We start from the raw sequence: 17,316 nt of genomic DNA on the forward strand, positions 1-17,316 counted from the left end.
TAAAAGATTCTTTGTTGGTACAAGTTTTCTTGTTCCCTTACACATACTGGACAATAGGTATGTTTAGAATGTACTGAGCACCTGTACAATACCTCACATTATAGGAAATTGTGGCCTTTATTAGGTTTTCTGTTGTCAACCAGTTCTTTCAATGAAATAAATTTCATAAACCGGCCAGCACTTCCTGAAAGAGGTCAATAATTTAATAAACTTAGGATAGCTTTACTAAAAAAGCATATTTTTTTCGCGAATGGATCAATTTAATGATGATAGAGAACAAATCTTTTCTACCATGTTTACACGACAAACAGAACCAGTTAGTACAACAATAAGGAATAATCAATCAGAGGGAATGAAGAAAAAATACATTAGATTGGAAAAACTCCTCAAACAAGAGCTAACCCGTTGGTGGGATGCTACAGTACTAAAGAAGTACATTACGGACAAAAAAGTTCCACGGGGGCTCAGAATAGTAATTTTCCCCTCCTTTGATGATTTATCACCTCAACATTTACAGGAATGGGAGCAATTGCTCTTTGAAGCATCAAAGGGAATGATGACGATACTAATACAACATGCCGAACAAAAGAGAGAAAATTTACTTAGAGAAATACAAGATCTAGAATTAGAGATATGCAATTTGAATTTACCGGAAGTGAAGGAAAAAAACGACAAGATACTTACGGAGGTTTTAGATAAACACCAATCATATATCAAAGATAAAAAAATGACTAAGATAAATAGAGATGAGAGAGATTATAAGGAAGGACGGATTTATACCTTTGCTAAGAGGTTTGATGGCATTTCAATCAAGTCTATAGTAAATGACACCATCGCTAATAGACAAGTGTCGGAAAGTGAATCTGAGGTCTCTATTACATCTGGCGAACAGGAAAGGGGAATACCAAGTGATAGTTCAAGTCTGCCCTCCGATATAGATCTAAATGCTCCCTCCGGTTTTTTACGAGAGGCCAAGAGGTACCGACTAGGCAAAAGGAGAAAGTTTCCCCAAACAACACAAATAAATGTAAAAGAACACGTAGAGGAAAGAGAAAGAGGAGCGGTTGGGACAAACAATATAATGGGGGTGCAAACCAGAGCGTCCAAGAGCAAGTTCTCAAAAACGCAAGAACAATATATTCTTGTGATAGCAACACAAATGCTGATGATGTACATAATGATGGTATTTCAATTGTTAATCTGTCGGATTATATGCTATCTAGAGAACAAATAAATGTATTAGAAAAAGGTCTGGGATTCTGTCTTGCCAGTTACTGCAACATGACTCAGATACACATTGATTTGTACAAATTCTTAAGGCATTTGAAGCTTAAAAAGTACTTTGCCGAGAAAGGTAATAGCACACATACAACGTTACCAGACACATTATCTAGCATTCACACCATAAAGGACATAGAGGACATTCAAATTTTACTTTCTCTGGGCAGTATGGATGATGAGATTACCAATACACAACAAGTTTTAAGTGATCTAAATATCACACAAGATTTATCACTGAGTAGTGGATTTAAACCTAAATCAATTTTTACACCTGTGCTATCTAGTGACAATGTTATACATACATTCCATAGGTTAGTTGTGAATTATCTAGATAAATTAGAGAAAAAGATTGATGAGGGTAAATCACATATTTCACACAACATAACTAAGAGATAAAGAATGGCACTAAAGGATTTGAGCAACAACGAGGCCATAGTGAAAAAGGAAGATGACAAAGGAGGCAATATAGTCATCCTAAATAGATCAGACTATATTAGTGAAATTAACCGACAGTTGGCGGACAATAAGTCGTACTTAGAATTGAAAGGAAATCCTCTATCTCGCATTGTTCGGGATTTAGATATGTTATTAAATGGTTGGTTAGAACAGTGCCTAATCTCCAATGCAGAGTATAGGTATATTTTCAATGCACATCCTAAGGCACCATGTATATATATACTTCCTAAAATCCATAAACACAAGACGTCGCCACCAGGTAGACCCATCATTTCGGGCATAGGCTCGTCCACTGAAACACTCTCAAAATACATAGATAGCTTTTTGCAATCATTTGTCAGAAACTTCCCTTCATATCTGCAAGACACACAGGATGTTTTGATGAAACTAGAGGACATCACATGGTCAACTGAAATGATTTGGGTAACCTTAGATGTCAGCTCCCTATATACTTGTATACCTAAGAACAGAGGCCTGGAAGCCATTCGACATTTTCCGGCGAACAGATCTGCCTCCTATCTCGAACATACAAATATGCTATTGGAGATGATTGGGTTTATACTTGAAAACAACGTATTCATTCACGAAGGAAGATGGTATAAGCAGGCACAAGGGGTTGCGATGGGCTCACGCTTTTTGCCCTCGTATGCAAATCTTTACATGGGACTTTTTGAAAAAGTACATGTGTGGTTGAATGGCCCTTCCCATTTGACAGACCATATTTTCTTTTGGGAAGGTATATTGATGATATACTTATGATCTGGACTGGTGAAGAACAACTTCTGGTGGAATTTGTAGATTACATTAACAATAACGATTTTAACATCAAGTTGACATATGAATATAACAAGGACCGGATTAATTTTCTGGATCTGGAAATATTTGTAGAAAACAATTGTGTACACTCTAACTTATATCGCAAATCCACTGCCTGTAATGCATTGTTACATGCGAAGAGTTCTCATCCCACCACACAAATAAATGCCATCCCCTTTGGAGAAATGATTCAAATAAAAAGAAATTGTAGTAACAACAAACTTTGTGAATTAGAACTAAACAAGTTAGAGACTAGATTTATCCAGAGAGGTTACTCCAGATCAATTATAAACAGTGCTAGGAAAAAGCTCAATAAGTTGCCAAGATTATCCCTCTTGAGAAACTGTAAGAAAAAGAAACCTACATCTAAGAGATCAGTGTCATTTTGCACTCCATATAGCCAAAATAGTCAAGACATTTATAAAATCCTCTTTAAACATTGGGATGTCCTACATACAGACAACACCTTGAAACATGTTCTATCTGCCAAACCTATTATGATTCACAAGAAAGGAACCACTATCAGAGATGTAGTATGTAAAAGTTTTTTACCACTCTCCAAAGACACATCAACACATTGGTTACCGAAGAAACCCAACGGCTTTTTCAACTGCCGTAGATGCAATGTATGTAATTTGGCTTTACACAAGACCTTTACCTTTAATTTTAATGCTAGCAAAACATACAAGATTTATGATTTTATAAACTGCAATACCAGATATGTATATTGATATGCGAATGTGGCAAGATTTATGTTGGGAGTACAATCAGACCCCTTAAGGAAAGGATACAAGAACATGTACGTGCCCTGAGAAACAACGATCTATCATCACCTATAGTACGGCATGTCAGTAGGGAACACTCTACATTGGAAATCCCTAGGCTTAAGTATATGGGTATCAGCCAAACACAGACACATCCTACAGGAGGGAATCGGGAACTTGAACTTAGAAGAAATGAGGCAAAATGGATACTCAAACTGAGGAGCATAAAATTAGGCATGAACTTAGATCACGAAATGCATTATTTCTTATGACTGTATATGTTCTTGCATACTTGTCTCATTAGGTAGATCATGCTACCTTAATAAGATATATGTGAATAATATGTATCAAAGTGCCTAACACAGAGGTCACTCACATATTTAGGCATGCTTAACAACTGTCTGCATGACACACCACTCTCTAATTTCATTTTACGCATGTGTAACACATTGAAAACATCCAATGGATACCAAGTATATTTAACAAATCAATACCATATACTTTTTAACATCTATGCACCTGGGCAAAGTGTGGTCATACTAAATGCTTTCCTTGTATTAAACTGTTTCACTAATTCACATATCACAAATGCATTGGGTGGATGTTGGTCACGAACATCACTGTCTATAACATACATTGGATTTATTTATTTTTTGCTACTACTTGGACTAAAACCATCTTCATTCCATATGGGTAGTGTATTTGTATAATCTGTATTTAATAATGGGCAGTACTATATGGAGGGGGCTATCACAATAGATCCCTAAATGATCTTGTTTGACCTTTTTCTGTTCAGGGGGCTCCTTTCTTCAATCTCTTGGGGTGACTCGATAGGCTTTGACTCTAGAAATGCAAACGCGACCATTCAAAGATGGCGGCGCAATTCGGTTGATTTTTTTCTCTCTGTTTTTGACCTGTAAATGTGGCCGGTCTGAAATGGATTCTTCGAGTAAGTTTTGGATTAAAGTAATTCTTGCGGCACATGGGTAGAGATTGTGGCATGGTCGCGCAATTTCATGACATCTATGGGTTTTTGGGAGGTGCCGCTTATGTCTGCCATGACGTGCTGTCCTTCCGCATTGTGACTTATTGGATCTTAGTGCCAATATTCGAGCACTACTTTTGTATGAATTTGGTATTTCTATCCAATTCGGCCCCGACGAGGGCCAATTGCTTTCTTATGTCTGTCTCGTTTTCCAGGTCGGCACGCTCATTGAGGTGCCAATCTGGTATTCCAAAATGGGGGATGGTTTTGCAACCACCGCTCGGTTTTTACAACAAAGGGGTAAAGGATGAGTCCTTCCTCTATTTCTACTGATTATACAAAGGTGGATTCTGTAAGCGTTCGGCTGTTTGATGCCGGTACGCGAGAGCCCGATTATACGATGGAACGTTGATGGACAAGTGATAAAGGTAACCCATTTAGTTGGGGAAACAATGACATATAGATTTCATGGTTCTATATTCTTTTAATTATTTTTTTGTTTTACTCGAATCGGTTCCTTTAAACTATATGGGGAGAGTTTATCGAACTGACCTCCTTAATTGAATTCGACTGAAACACCTTTTATCTTTGTCTGATTCGTTACAGATACTATACATTTTGGACCTTTGACTACTTCTTGGCAATACAGGTTGCTTTCATGATAATAAATACCTAACAAAAACTGAATTATTTACTTCATTGAAGATTTATAAGCACAGGTTGGTGTATGATTGGCTTGACTAATTAGTATAGGTTTTTAATTGAATCATTAGGTATGGGACTTTGATGGTTTTGTCTTTCAGACTCGTGGTGGTTTCGCAAGAAATTTGGAAATCCCAATTTGAATTGAACCTAACAATCTTAAAAATAACAAGGTACATAACATTCTAATAAATCTCTCATGTCAGTGTGATACCTTGGGTGTTCACACATGCATGATAATCATTGACTATTTTTAATTTTGGTCTCTTATGGCACTATTCACATTTTGCTCATTCTGAAAATGATTGCTATCGATTTGCATGAGGTTATGGTGTCTATCGGCTAACTGTCGTGTCACTTCTGGTCCTATACTTGGTTGGCACTGGTAACAACATCGATTGGGGTCACCTAGAAGGATGGCTATTTTCTGTTTTAAATTCAACTTACAATTTTGTGACTGTTGTGGCATCATGGCATATTTTAATTAATAACTATATATTTTTATTTTGTGGAATGACACTCGTAGTGTCATTATGATTTTGTTGTATTGAGGTATTTATGTAATGTATGAACAACCAGTGGTAAAACGGGTTGCAATAAGTGATTGTGTCATTTGTCTTGTCAGCCTTGATAAAGTCCTTCAGAGGACGAAACACGTGTCGGCTGAATTTGGTTGAATTTCAAGATCAAATTTCTCATTTGGATGGAAAGACAGACGATGAAACATCTTGCCAACTGAATTGGGTTGGATTTTCAAGATCAGTGATTTAGTTTGGATGAAAAGGAAAAAGATGAAATGTTTTACCATTGACTTAGATATGAAATGTGTGAGTTAACACTGTTTAGTTTAGGTGTAACACTAGCCTTGTATAATATTAGTCTTATCACAATTATTTGTACATTACTTCATGAAATTGTGTTATATTTGTATTTTGTATATTAAAATTTGTTAATGAAACAACACATATATATTTTTTTCTCTGTAATTATCACTTGCTACATTGATGCCACATCTTGCTGTATTTATGTTGGTTGCATAAAGTCTCTAAATTTAAGGATCCATCAATAGAATTGATAACTTATAAACTTTGCTCATGTGTGCTCCATTCTCATCTTAGACATAAAAGATTCTTTGTTGGTACAAGTTTTCTTGTTCCATTACACATACCGGACAACAGGTATGTTTAGAATGTACTGAGCACCTGTACAATACTTCACATTATAGGAAATTGCGGCCTTTATTAGGTTTTCTGTTGTCAACCAGCTCTTTCAATGAAATACACTGCCAGCAGCAGCAGCCCCAGTGGGCAGACATCCGAGGCTGCAGGGGATGGGCTGGATCCTCCCCCCACCACTGCCAGCACTGCCACCAGCACCACTGCCAGCAGCAGCAGCCCCAGTGGGCAGCCGTCCGAGGCTGCAGGGGATGGGCTGGAGCCTCCCCCCACCACTGCCAGCACCGCCACCAGCACCGCCACCATCACCACTGCCAGCAGCAGCAGCCCCAGACCCAGGTGGCAGCCGTCCAAGGCTGCAGGGGATGGGCTGGAGCCTCCCGCCACCACTGCCAGCCCCGACACCAGCACCGCCACTGCCACCACTGAGCAGCCGTCACCGCCGGAGGACAGTGTGTAGTCCTGCATCCATGGGCTATTGTGCGTCCTTGCCCATGCATTCTTTGCTATTAGTGTAAAATGTTGGTTTTACATCACTTAACCTAAGCTTTATTCATCTGGAGAAGTTTTTCACATCTTTTAAGTGATGCATATTTTTTTCTATTCTTTGCTGTGTCATCCCTAAGCAAGGATTTATGACGGAATACCAAATGCCATTAGCATGAATGGCTTTAAAGCATTGTACCGAAACTGCCTTTACAGTGAGATTCTTTACAACGAAAATGCCTTTACAAGAAAAGCCTTTACCACAAAAGTATTTCACAAGCATAAAACCTCTCTCTCTCTCTCTCTCTCTCTCTCTCTATATGTATATATATATATATATATATATATATAATCTTTACAACAGATGCCTTGCCCCAAAAAATGTAAGTAGAAAAAATAAACCCATTATATATGTAATATAATATAAAATAATATACGTGTGTGCGTATCAACAATATAAATACATTTTCATAGAAATATATATATATATATATATATATATATATATATATTTATATATATATATATATATACACACACACCTTTTAACTAATAACCCCTGAACCCTAAAACAAATATTTACCACCCCAGAATTCCCTTACCACCAACAAAAACCCATGACACCCTAAACTCTAAAAATCCCCTTACCACCCACAAACCCATACCCACCCCAACCCTAAAAATGTGCTTGCCACTCAAAAATCTACACCCACTCTAAACCCTAAAAATTCCCTTACCACCCAAAAACCATAACCACCCTAAAACCTAAAAATCTACTTACCACTCAAAAACCTATACCCACCCTAAACCTTAAAAATCCCTTTGCCACCCAAACAACTTTACCCACCCTAAACCATAGAAGTTCCCTTACCACCCAAAAACCCATACCCAACCAAAAAACTAAATTTCACTTATCACCGAAAAACCATACCCACCCTAAATCCTAAAAATTCCCTTCCCACCCAAAAACCTATACCCATCCTAATCCCTAAAAATCCCATTACCACCGAAAAACCTATACCCATCCTAAACCCTAAAAATCCCCTTACCACCAGAAATAATAGAACCATATACATATATATGTATATAAAGATGTACATATATTTTCAAAATTATACACACATATATTTAAAATAAAAAAAAAAATATATATATATATATATATATATATGGACATAAATACATTTAAAACCTGTTTACTTACCTGCAATGTACCACGATCTTTGTTGTAAAAGCCATCCGTTGTAAATGCATAATCGCTGTAAAAGATTTCATTCTGAAAACCTTTTGTTGTAAGCATTTTCGTTATAAGGCCTTCTTTGTAAAGGCTTCTCGTTCTATAGCCTTCGTGATAAAGGCTGTATCCCCTAAACAAGAACTTCAGGTGAGCTTCTAGGGCGCCTCAGAGAAGCATAACTTGAAAATAATCATCTATAACTGCACTGCAGAACAGGAGCAATGAACATGAGCAAAGCCACTTGTTATGCCCCTTTAATTCACTCGTAGCCCCTTGCTTACGATTGGACGGCTATCTTGCCTAGCTCAATTCTCTGCTCCTTATCGATGTGTTTCTTCCCTATTTGTTTGTTCCAACTACAGGAGCATTGCTGCGTTAAGAGGCTTCCGATTAGAGGAATTGTATGTATCCTTCAACTGCTGACTCAAGGACATACTTTTTAGTTCTGACTTTAGCCAAGACCTTTGATTTAAAAAAAACTTACATGTATGATATCGTTTTTTAAAGGGACGTCAACCACCTCTCTTCATCCATTGGTCTTTTGTTGTGTCATTCACATTTTGCTACCGACCACTACAGCATACAGCATGGAACAACGGGTCAGCCCACTTAAGTCACTGATTAACTTCACTTTGAGTGACTTCATTTTGTTCTTTCACAAGGAGCATATCCACACACAAGGCAGTTCCCTTCAGTGCCAGTGTTTTTGTTTTTACTTTAGAGCTGCTTTAGTGTTACCTTTCTACTTGGAGCCTGATGTGACGCAGGGGGATTTTGATGTGAGCACAGGGCACATTCCAGCTTTATCAGTTCCTGCCTTTGCTGTTGTAAATTGTGTTTAGAGTGGTGGCCTTTACATATCTGAATGCTGCTATTTGACTGCCTACCAGACTGTGTTCACTTCTATGTGTTAAGTTATCCTATTTTTGCTGTGCATACAATTTTAGTACAATACAATATACAAACCCAAAGCTTCTGCAGAACACATTTATCCTGGACTCAGTTTCAGCAATGCTCCCTGAATAAACTTTGGCCAGGAAGAGAAGGAGGCTTAATCACATTTAATTTGCAGCATAGTTGTAAACTTTTATTTAAACATAGGTGGAGTGTATTTGGGTTTTAGAATCTCAGTTTTCATCCAGATTTCAACATTTCATCCATTAGACTGTGGTTGAGTCCTTGACATTTTTCTTCTGCCTATTCCAGCACACATTAGAGGGCAATGCGTCAGCCCACTTCAGCCATTAGCTGAATTCACTATGAAGTATGGCATGCTGCCCTTTCACAAGCGGCAGATCCACACACAAAGTAGTATCCATCAGTGCCAGGGAGTACTATGGTAATGTTTATTTTTGTATGACCAAAAAGACATGATTGCCTTTAGGCAATGTCTTTTTTTTCGATTGGCCAGGCTCTGGCAGCTTCCAGAACAATAACATTTTCCAAAACCATGACAAAACAAGACAGGAATTGACAAAAGGCTGGCAGGCAACACCAGACCATTGGCTTTGCCAATGCTTTTTTCTTTTTTCTTTCTTTTTCAGCATTCTTATCTCCTTGCTGTCTCCTCTGTCTGCACATTACTTTTCACATCCATCTTTCTTTTTGGTTTTACCTGCTAGTTTGTTGCTCCCAATCCCACTTTCCACTTCTGGAAAATTATTATTTTCCTTTCATATTATATGTCTTTATTCCAAGGGCCTATGTTTTCTTTCTTTCTCTCTCTCTCTCTCTCTCTCTCTCTCTCTCTCTCTCTCTCTCTCTCTCTCTCTCTCTCTCTCTCTCTCTCTTTCTCTCTCTCCTTATCTGCCTGCTTCTACTTTGCTCTTGAGTGCTCCCCCTTCTCTCCCTGTCACACCCCCCATTTAATTTTTTTATTTCCACATTATTTTTCTTCTGAAAGCCCAACAGGTGTAAAGTGCTACTGGGCCTCTCGCATCTTTTTTAAAATGCTTCTTGACAATTTATTTTTTATTTTCTAAAATATGTTTAATAAATTAATGCTAAATAAAATATGCCAAAATGACCAGCAATCTGTCACAACACATGCACACGTATTATCGCCATCTTGCAATTTTTTTTCAAATGAGAAAAACCAGCAGCTGCTTAAAATGGCTTTTCTCATTTAATAAAAATCCATGATGTGTGCACATCCGCATGCATCATGACGCACAGGTGACAATTTTTGAATTTTTAATTTACTGTTCTAATTTGGCCAATGTCCATTTTATAACAGTAAATTAAAAATACAAATAGTGTCCTGGAGTGCCAGTGCTAATGCAGACAACCATTGGCAAAGACAATAAGACAGCACTTACCTATTCAGGGTTACGACACCATTTGTCTCAGTTCATTTGACACGCACACACTCAGTATTCCATGAGATTAGCCTTGCTTGACTATGTTCTCCTTCAAACATGAATACTTTTTATTCATTCAGGATCTTTGTATAGTGCTTAATGCATGCTTTAATTTACTCCAGAGCAATACATTGTGCCCCAGGGTGCAACTGACATGTGCATCTACTTTGTGCACCGGGGCACAATGGAATTACAGGAGGGGCTGCAGGCGCTTGTGCATCTCCTTCTGTAATACTAATGGTGCTGGTGCACATGCAGTGCCAGCAATATCATCAGAGGGAGTTCCCTCATTTATATGAGGAATGAGAGAATCACTTCGCCTCTGCGCCTACGTTGTATTACTGGCGTAGGTGCAGAGACACACATGCCTTTGGGAGGCACACTGAATGTGCTCCACAAAAGGTTGACGCTCCTTCAGTGTGGCTCCTAAAGGCCGCCTCTGAAGGGGTGATAGGGCTCCCATAGGCCCCCCCAGACATTCCCCTGCAGGCAGGTGCAGTGACCTGCAAGGGGATCTTGCTCCCCTCTTCAAAGTGCAGGTGGCATGCCACCCACACTATGAAAGACACAGTAGCTTTGAAGCAATCACTCTGTATTTCACTAGAATGCTCTGCCCCCAAGACAGTGCAAGCTTGTGGCTTCACTGATGGCTATGCATTCTGGATAATAGGGTGCACTTTCCCTGTTTTCACCCGACACAACTTTTGAAAGGTGTACTGTGGCACACAGGGAAAGTGTGCGTATATTTAGTAGGGGCAATGGTCTATGTGGCATCAATTTACTCAGTATGTCTGAATAGATTGCTTTTCTGGAGCTTCCTTTAAGGCTTTTAGTTCGGTTGTGAGACCAAGACAGCATTGATGGGATTCCACAGTTTGGCCTAATACTTCCCAGGTTCTGCCTCGATGTTTCATTCTCTTGACCTTGAATGATTGTTGATGGATCACGTGACCAATAGAAGACATAAAGTTTCTTGTTGAAGTAGTGTGGAGGCAATCTCGAACGGTAAGGTATGCTTTGCGGATGGTTTATATGAAATCATCCTCTAAATACTGGGCAGAAATGCTTTTGGTGGGTAAAAGGAGGCAATGTTATATACCTCCATTTGAGGCTGTGCCCAGTGTCCTTTTCTTGAGATTGGATAGAGAAAAGCATGTTTCAAATTTAGTTAATGTAAAAATATTTGTTGTAACTTCTGAATCGCACAGGAAATTCATGAAGCTCATGTGAAAGATTAGCTTAGTTTATTGTGGATTGTGTGAAAGGAACTGTAGCTTGCAAATTATTAGAAAATGTAATATCTTACCCGAATTGCATGCAATCATAGTAGAAACAATGGACTATTGCTGAGAATTATTATTGGAAAATGTAATATTTTAGACAAATTGCATGCAATCATAGTAGAAACATCGGACTATTGCTGAGAAGATTTCTGAAAGTTGCAAACTTAGTGGTGCCATCTACTGTGATTGGATGCTGAAACTGACACCCAGTATGTGCCCATCTGAAGAGCCAATTAATGAATTGTGCGTATTTTTATTAGTGAGGAACTTTGGAATAAAAGTCAGTTTCCCTCTGAACCTTCTTAAAGTCAGTCCGTCTTGAGATCTCTTTAGAGTCAGTTCTGTGTTGTTTAGTTTGCTCTCACACTCCCTTTGCTCTTGTTTTCCTGATGAGTTTCCTCATCATAGTTTTAACTGCCCTATTCTATTAAGTCGTTCAGTACTAGTAAGGCCAAATAAATTCTGAACTGCTGATTTGTCCTATGTGCAGCTCGTGTTCTACACCATCCTGATGCTGCTATCAACTGACTCCGAAAAAAGTTGACTGTTCCTGTGTAACCATCCTCTGTGCTGTCCCATGCGGAGAGGTATAACTAAATGTGGTTTAATGTTTCCTTTTAGCATAATCACTTACACCAGCATATTTTTATAGTGAGTTATCTTAGTTAGATGATTTTCCAAATTATTTTAGCTTTCTTTTTTAAAAAATGTTGTCCTCAAGTGTTAGCCCACTCCAAATTTTGATTAGTGTTAGGAATGTCCCAGCCCTGAAGTTAATTGTTAAAACTGTATAATGATGATTTACTGATGTCACCATCATCTGCTTTGAATGTTAATAATCATGCTCATATTGTACTGCTTCTAATCTGTATCATTCTTTTGGAATGTTTAACAGTAGGTTAAATCTTTTCAGGAGTTTTGGTCAGCCTATGATTTTCATTCGTTTTGAGCACCATTAACGTGACATTGATTTTGAGATTATAATAAAGCTTTAAAACTTGATTCAGTTTTGATTTGGTGTTGAATTTTTCATGGTGTTTAATATTGTTTATGGTTCTTATGACTTGGAATTGTATGGTTCTGACTACTATCTCAGTCACCAATCCAAAGATTCAGTCAAACTCAGAGGGTGAGGATGGTGTTTCACCCACCCCAAGCACTGGTGGTTGTTGAACCCAGAACCGGAAATGGGGAATTTTCCGGGGCCCCACTCTCCAGCAGATTCATCGTTTGGGATTAGACCAATAAAAGGATGTACTAATTTTAGATCACCGTGCTGTTTCACTGTCCGCTGTACAATGCTGATTCACGTTTAAGAGCTGGCAGTGACTAACATCATTGTTGTGTTTGCACAGGTAAGCACCCAAGTCAATGATACCCTGCCCATCCACCAACTGTGACAGGCAGAGACAGTGAGACCAGCCCATCGAGAATTCCCACCGGTCAGTCTGCAACTTCAATGATGGGCAGTAGCCGTGCTTAATCATGGGCCTTCATTTTGCATTTGGATCTGGCTTCAGTCGTTTTCACTTTCTGTGCCTCAGATTATACATGGGGTCTGTGTAAGAAATGCAGAACACTAAATAAAAGACATCAAAAACGAAGAAAAAGGCGATTGAGGGAATGAGTGTTTAAATTATATCGTCCTTCGCGTTGATGTTGGTGGCCATGTGTAATCCCCGTACTTTCTTCTTTTGGCACTTGGTGCGTTCTACCATTATGCATCTTTTCAAATAGTTCATTATGTTCAGCAAATGTGTTGTTATTAAGTTATGAAATGTTAACTCAATTAAACACATAATATCGAAATACTATTACTATGTTTTGGGTTTCTTTGTTTTTCATATTTTTGGAAGATGGCAATTTCCATTGCTGATAGTGTGGCATCTGCCTTTTTTTTTATTATTTCTGAAGCGAACATGCAATTCCAAAACCAGACTGTGACATAGAAACTAATAAAATATTGAAAAGCTTGAGTGCTCTGGGGAGCAGCTTCGATGGCAACAGCCTCCTAACACTTGTAGCCACATCTGAACTCCTTCACTACTCTAATCTTCTAGATGCAAGGACACATGCATAGTAAATTATTCATATCCACGGAATTCGTATGCAGCATTAGGCATTTAATTGCAGGATATTAAAAAAGAAAAGTAATGTTGTTTTCTGTGTTCATTTAGAATAAATCGGATATCGCAGTGTTATGTACTCTTGACTCCCTAAGGGCTTCACACATTCGCTTACAAAGTCACAGCATGAAATGATAGCGTGAGCGTTTCACTGGAGAACATATATTAGCATTTCCTGTATTGGTGTACAACTTAGTGCCCATTATTTCCTGAATGTTAATAGGTGGCTGCATTGTCAGCTCCAAGGGGGTTTAGCCTATGTTTGTTTATGAAATTGCATCAGGCAAAGCATGGGTCATTATATTCATAAGGTTGTGCTTGGCAGGTCTCCTGAAATCAAGTAAGAACATTCCAAACAGGAAGACAGGAGTCCTCGATAATGGAGCAAGTACACAGTATATCTTGCGTCTGTTGTCCCCCTTTTCTTTCAATGAGGTGGCTATAGATCAACGTATAGAAGTATTGAAAGTACGTACCTGTTCCTTGATGTGGGGTGCTGGTGGAACATTTTAAATAGCATCAGGGTTTTTGTACGTGGGATCATATTCGTAAAACATTAGCCTTAGCAGTGGCTATAGCCCCTCAGGCGTTAGCTGCATCATAAGTGGGGTACAGGAGGTACCTAGAATGAATGGATGTAGCAGAGAGGCTGGGGTACAGACAGACCGCAATCCAGGGGTGGCAATGTAGCGTTAGTCATGAGTAGGACTGTGGCATAAATTGTCAGACCAGGTGGCAACCCATTCCAGGGCCTAGATACTCAGGAGGATTCTTTGCCAATTTTTATATTAACAATTCTAGAGTGCATGATGATCCTTATTGAAAAAGTATTACTTACTTGTTTGATAGTTGGAGGTGTGACAAATTATAAGTAACTTGTTAAACTGCCTGGAACTCCCCATTTCTCAATGTCATGAAATGTTGAAATGTTTTTTTTTTTCTTTCAGTCACATCTTTGGTATAGGATTTTTGCAGAAAGATCTTGTTCAAAAAGTCAATTTGTAGTAGGTTTTCTGCCTTAAACCCCATTTTTATAGTTTTTCTTCCACAAATAACATTCCCACGTCACTTCCAGGACACTGTGGTCCCATGCCACCCTCCCTGCACTCTCCTGGGCAGGGAAAAGACGTTTCCTGCTGCTCCTGCCTGAATGGGAGCACAGGAATGGCACCCAGTATGTTGCTGGCTGGGAAGCACATTGTGGGCCACTGGGGGATGAAACTAGCCTGCATTGTGGGTGCCCTGGGTGGGCATCGATCTACAATTTTTTTTTAAATGGCTTGCTCCCACCGGGAGAGCTGGCTGGGGCTGTGGAGTCCCTAGGGCTCCCCGTACCCACGAATAAAAATGGTGGTGTTGCTGCCCGTGGTGGGAACCGGGACACCCACTTAATAAAAAAAAATGCACGTGCGATAGATGCCTGCTGGGGAGATACCTGCAACACAAGGGCCCTGGGGATTCCCCTACAGTCCTCAACTAAAATTAAACATATGATGTACTGGGTGGGCACCGGGACACCCCAAAAAATTATACCAAGGAAAAGTGATAGGGAGTGAATTTAAGGCATGAGCTGCTACTTGAGATAACCATAACTTGTGATTTTCTGTGATTTTGTTTGTTTAAAACGGTTTGTTTCCATAATATGTATAAATAAGTTATAACTATACGTTTATAGTTTATATATTTTAAGTTGGGTTTGTATAGAAAGATTAAATACAACTTTCCAAACTATAACTTATCTTTAACCTTTGGCTTTCACATTAAATATAAGTATATCTATGATATATTTTATTTAGTTAAATAATTTACAGTTTTTTTCCTTAGTGGTAACAGGAAGCTCAATGCATTTTCTAATTTTGTAGCCTTTCGTCAGGATCAATCATGTAATATCAGCATTTTGAAATGAAGATATAAATACATATACAATAAATACATGATTCAAAATATATCGGACAAACTAGTCCCCTGTAAAAAGATAGAACATAAGGAGCAGTGCCTATTTTTTAAGTTCAGAAATGCATTTTTTCAGATAATCCCGTTACAATACAGCTGGTGGCAAGTAAACCATAGGTTTTAAAAAGGGTGAGATCAGTAAGATACGTTTATACATGATGAGATGAACAAAGTATGTTTCCACAAGAATCTGAAATCAACTTTCTTAATCATGTATTTTCCTATATGGTGGAAAACTGAAATACTGAGATACTTGTGTTTGAAAGGAATCTGAGTCCTAATTCTGTTTCCAGAATTCGATGTGAAAGGACCTCCGAATAAAGAGGACTCCTGCTCAGGGGTGGCTCCTTAGTGTCTCCCCACTGGCTGAGCCAGAAGCAGAAAAATAAAACAATAGTTTACTGTTGTTTTATTTCTCTGCTTCTGGGTCAGCCAGCAGCGTATGAAGGGAAGGGTGGGGCTAAGCCACAGGAAGTGGGAGGGGGAGATAGGGAGAGTGCACCTATGTGCACATGTGTGTTTGACTGGCTGTCTGAGGCCGGCCAAACACAGATGCACAATTAGGTTTTTCCAGCCCGACTGTCTTTAACAGCTGGGCTGTAGGAACTGCACAGACCCCAGGGCTGTGTCTGAGTGGCAGTCACTGCCGCTCAGACCAATTCTGATGCTGCCTTCATGCTAAGTTTTGCATGAACGCAGCACCACGATTGCTGGAGAGCCTGTGCTAGTGTTCCAGCAGTTAATGCTGGGATACCCGGAGAAGAGGAGCTTGAGGCAGCAGGAGGTGGCAGGGATAGAGGCAGGGTAAGTGTTTTATATTTTCACCTTGTCTCCATCCTCCCCTCCCCTCGCCTTGTGTTATGCAGCGACCGCCGCTGGGCCTGCTTCTATTTCCCATAATTGATGAGTAAATGGAGCTCTTCTTGGAATGCCTATCTGTTCTGTATTGGGCACCAGTTCTGTTTCGATTTCTGTTGTTAAGGAAAATCCAGACATAATATCGAAATGATGAGCACCATGCTGGGGGATGTTTTTTTCAGAGATTTGCTTTTTCACTAAATTGAATATATTTGAGGAACATTATGTACCTATAATTTTCTGAGAGCACAGAAATTTCAGACACTTCAATTTTAGTTATTCATCTAATATCTAAGTCATTAGCATACAAAGACATATTACTTTACCAAACTTGTAGAATAATTTGAAGAATGACCTGTGATCAGCCTCTGCTTCCAATCTCTAATTGTTAGAGTGATTGTTGCATTCCCTTCTGAGCCGAACACGATCTAAAATGTATTTTCTATTTTTTAAGGTACACAGTCAGCTATGATACCCAAGTATTCGATGATGGGACCATTTAAGGGTCACATGAGCATGAAAAGTAGTCGTAAGTGTCTATCAACCCTCTGTAAATAGTTACAATTGTTGTTTTAACCGCTATTGTGACCTTTTTAATTTATGTACAAAGATCAGCATGTGTTTTTTAAAGTACATCATTAAATATTGTTAAGCTTCCCAATAAAATGTTTTCTTTTACCATTGTAATTAGTGTGCATAATGTTGATTTCGGGCATACTAAAATAATGATGCTAATTTATGTCTGAGAGAGATTTCAAAGTCTTTTTCCAACTGCTGTCAAAATATCAGTAGTGTCAATATGGTAGACATGTGAAATTCAGGACGCCCCATTAT

At 38.8% G+C, this 17,316-nt stretch overlaps 1 protein-coding gene across 2 annotated transcripts in view; it reads left to right on the forward strand.

The window, feature by feature from the left end:
- Positions 1 to 17,316, forward strand: part of LOC138295533 (spermatogenesis-associated protein 7 homolog) — a 1,079,396-nt gene that overhangs the window by 149,783 nt on the left and 912,297 nt on the right. For both annotated transcript variants that reach the window (XM_069233895.1, XM_069233896.1), the window contains exon 2: positions 16,937 to 17,011. In XM_069233895.1, coding sequence (XP_069089996.1) covers positions 16,937 to 17,011 — 75 coding nt within the window. The remainder of the gene's footprint in view (positions 1 to 16,936; positions 17,012 to 17,316) is intronic.

This window comes from Pleurodeles waltl, chromosome 5 (assembly GCF_031143425.1).
Source record: "Pleurodeles waltl isolate 20211129_DDA chromosome 5, aPleWal1.hap1.20221129, whole genome shotgun sequence".
Classification (NCBI taxonomy): domain Eukaryota; kingdom Metazoa; phylum Chordata; class Amphibia; order Caudata; family Salamandridae; genus Pleurodeles; species Pleurodeles waltl.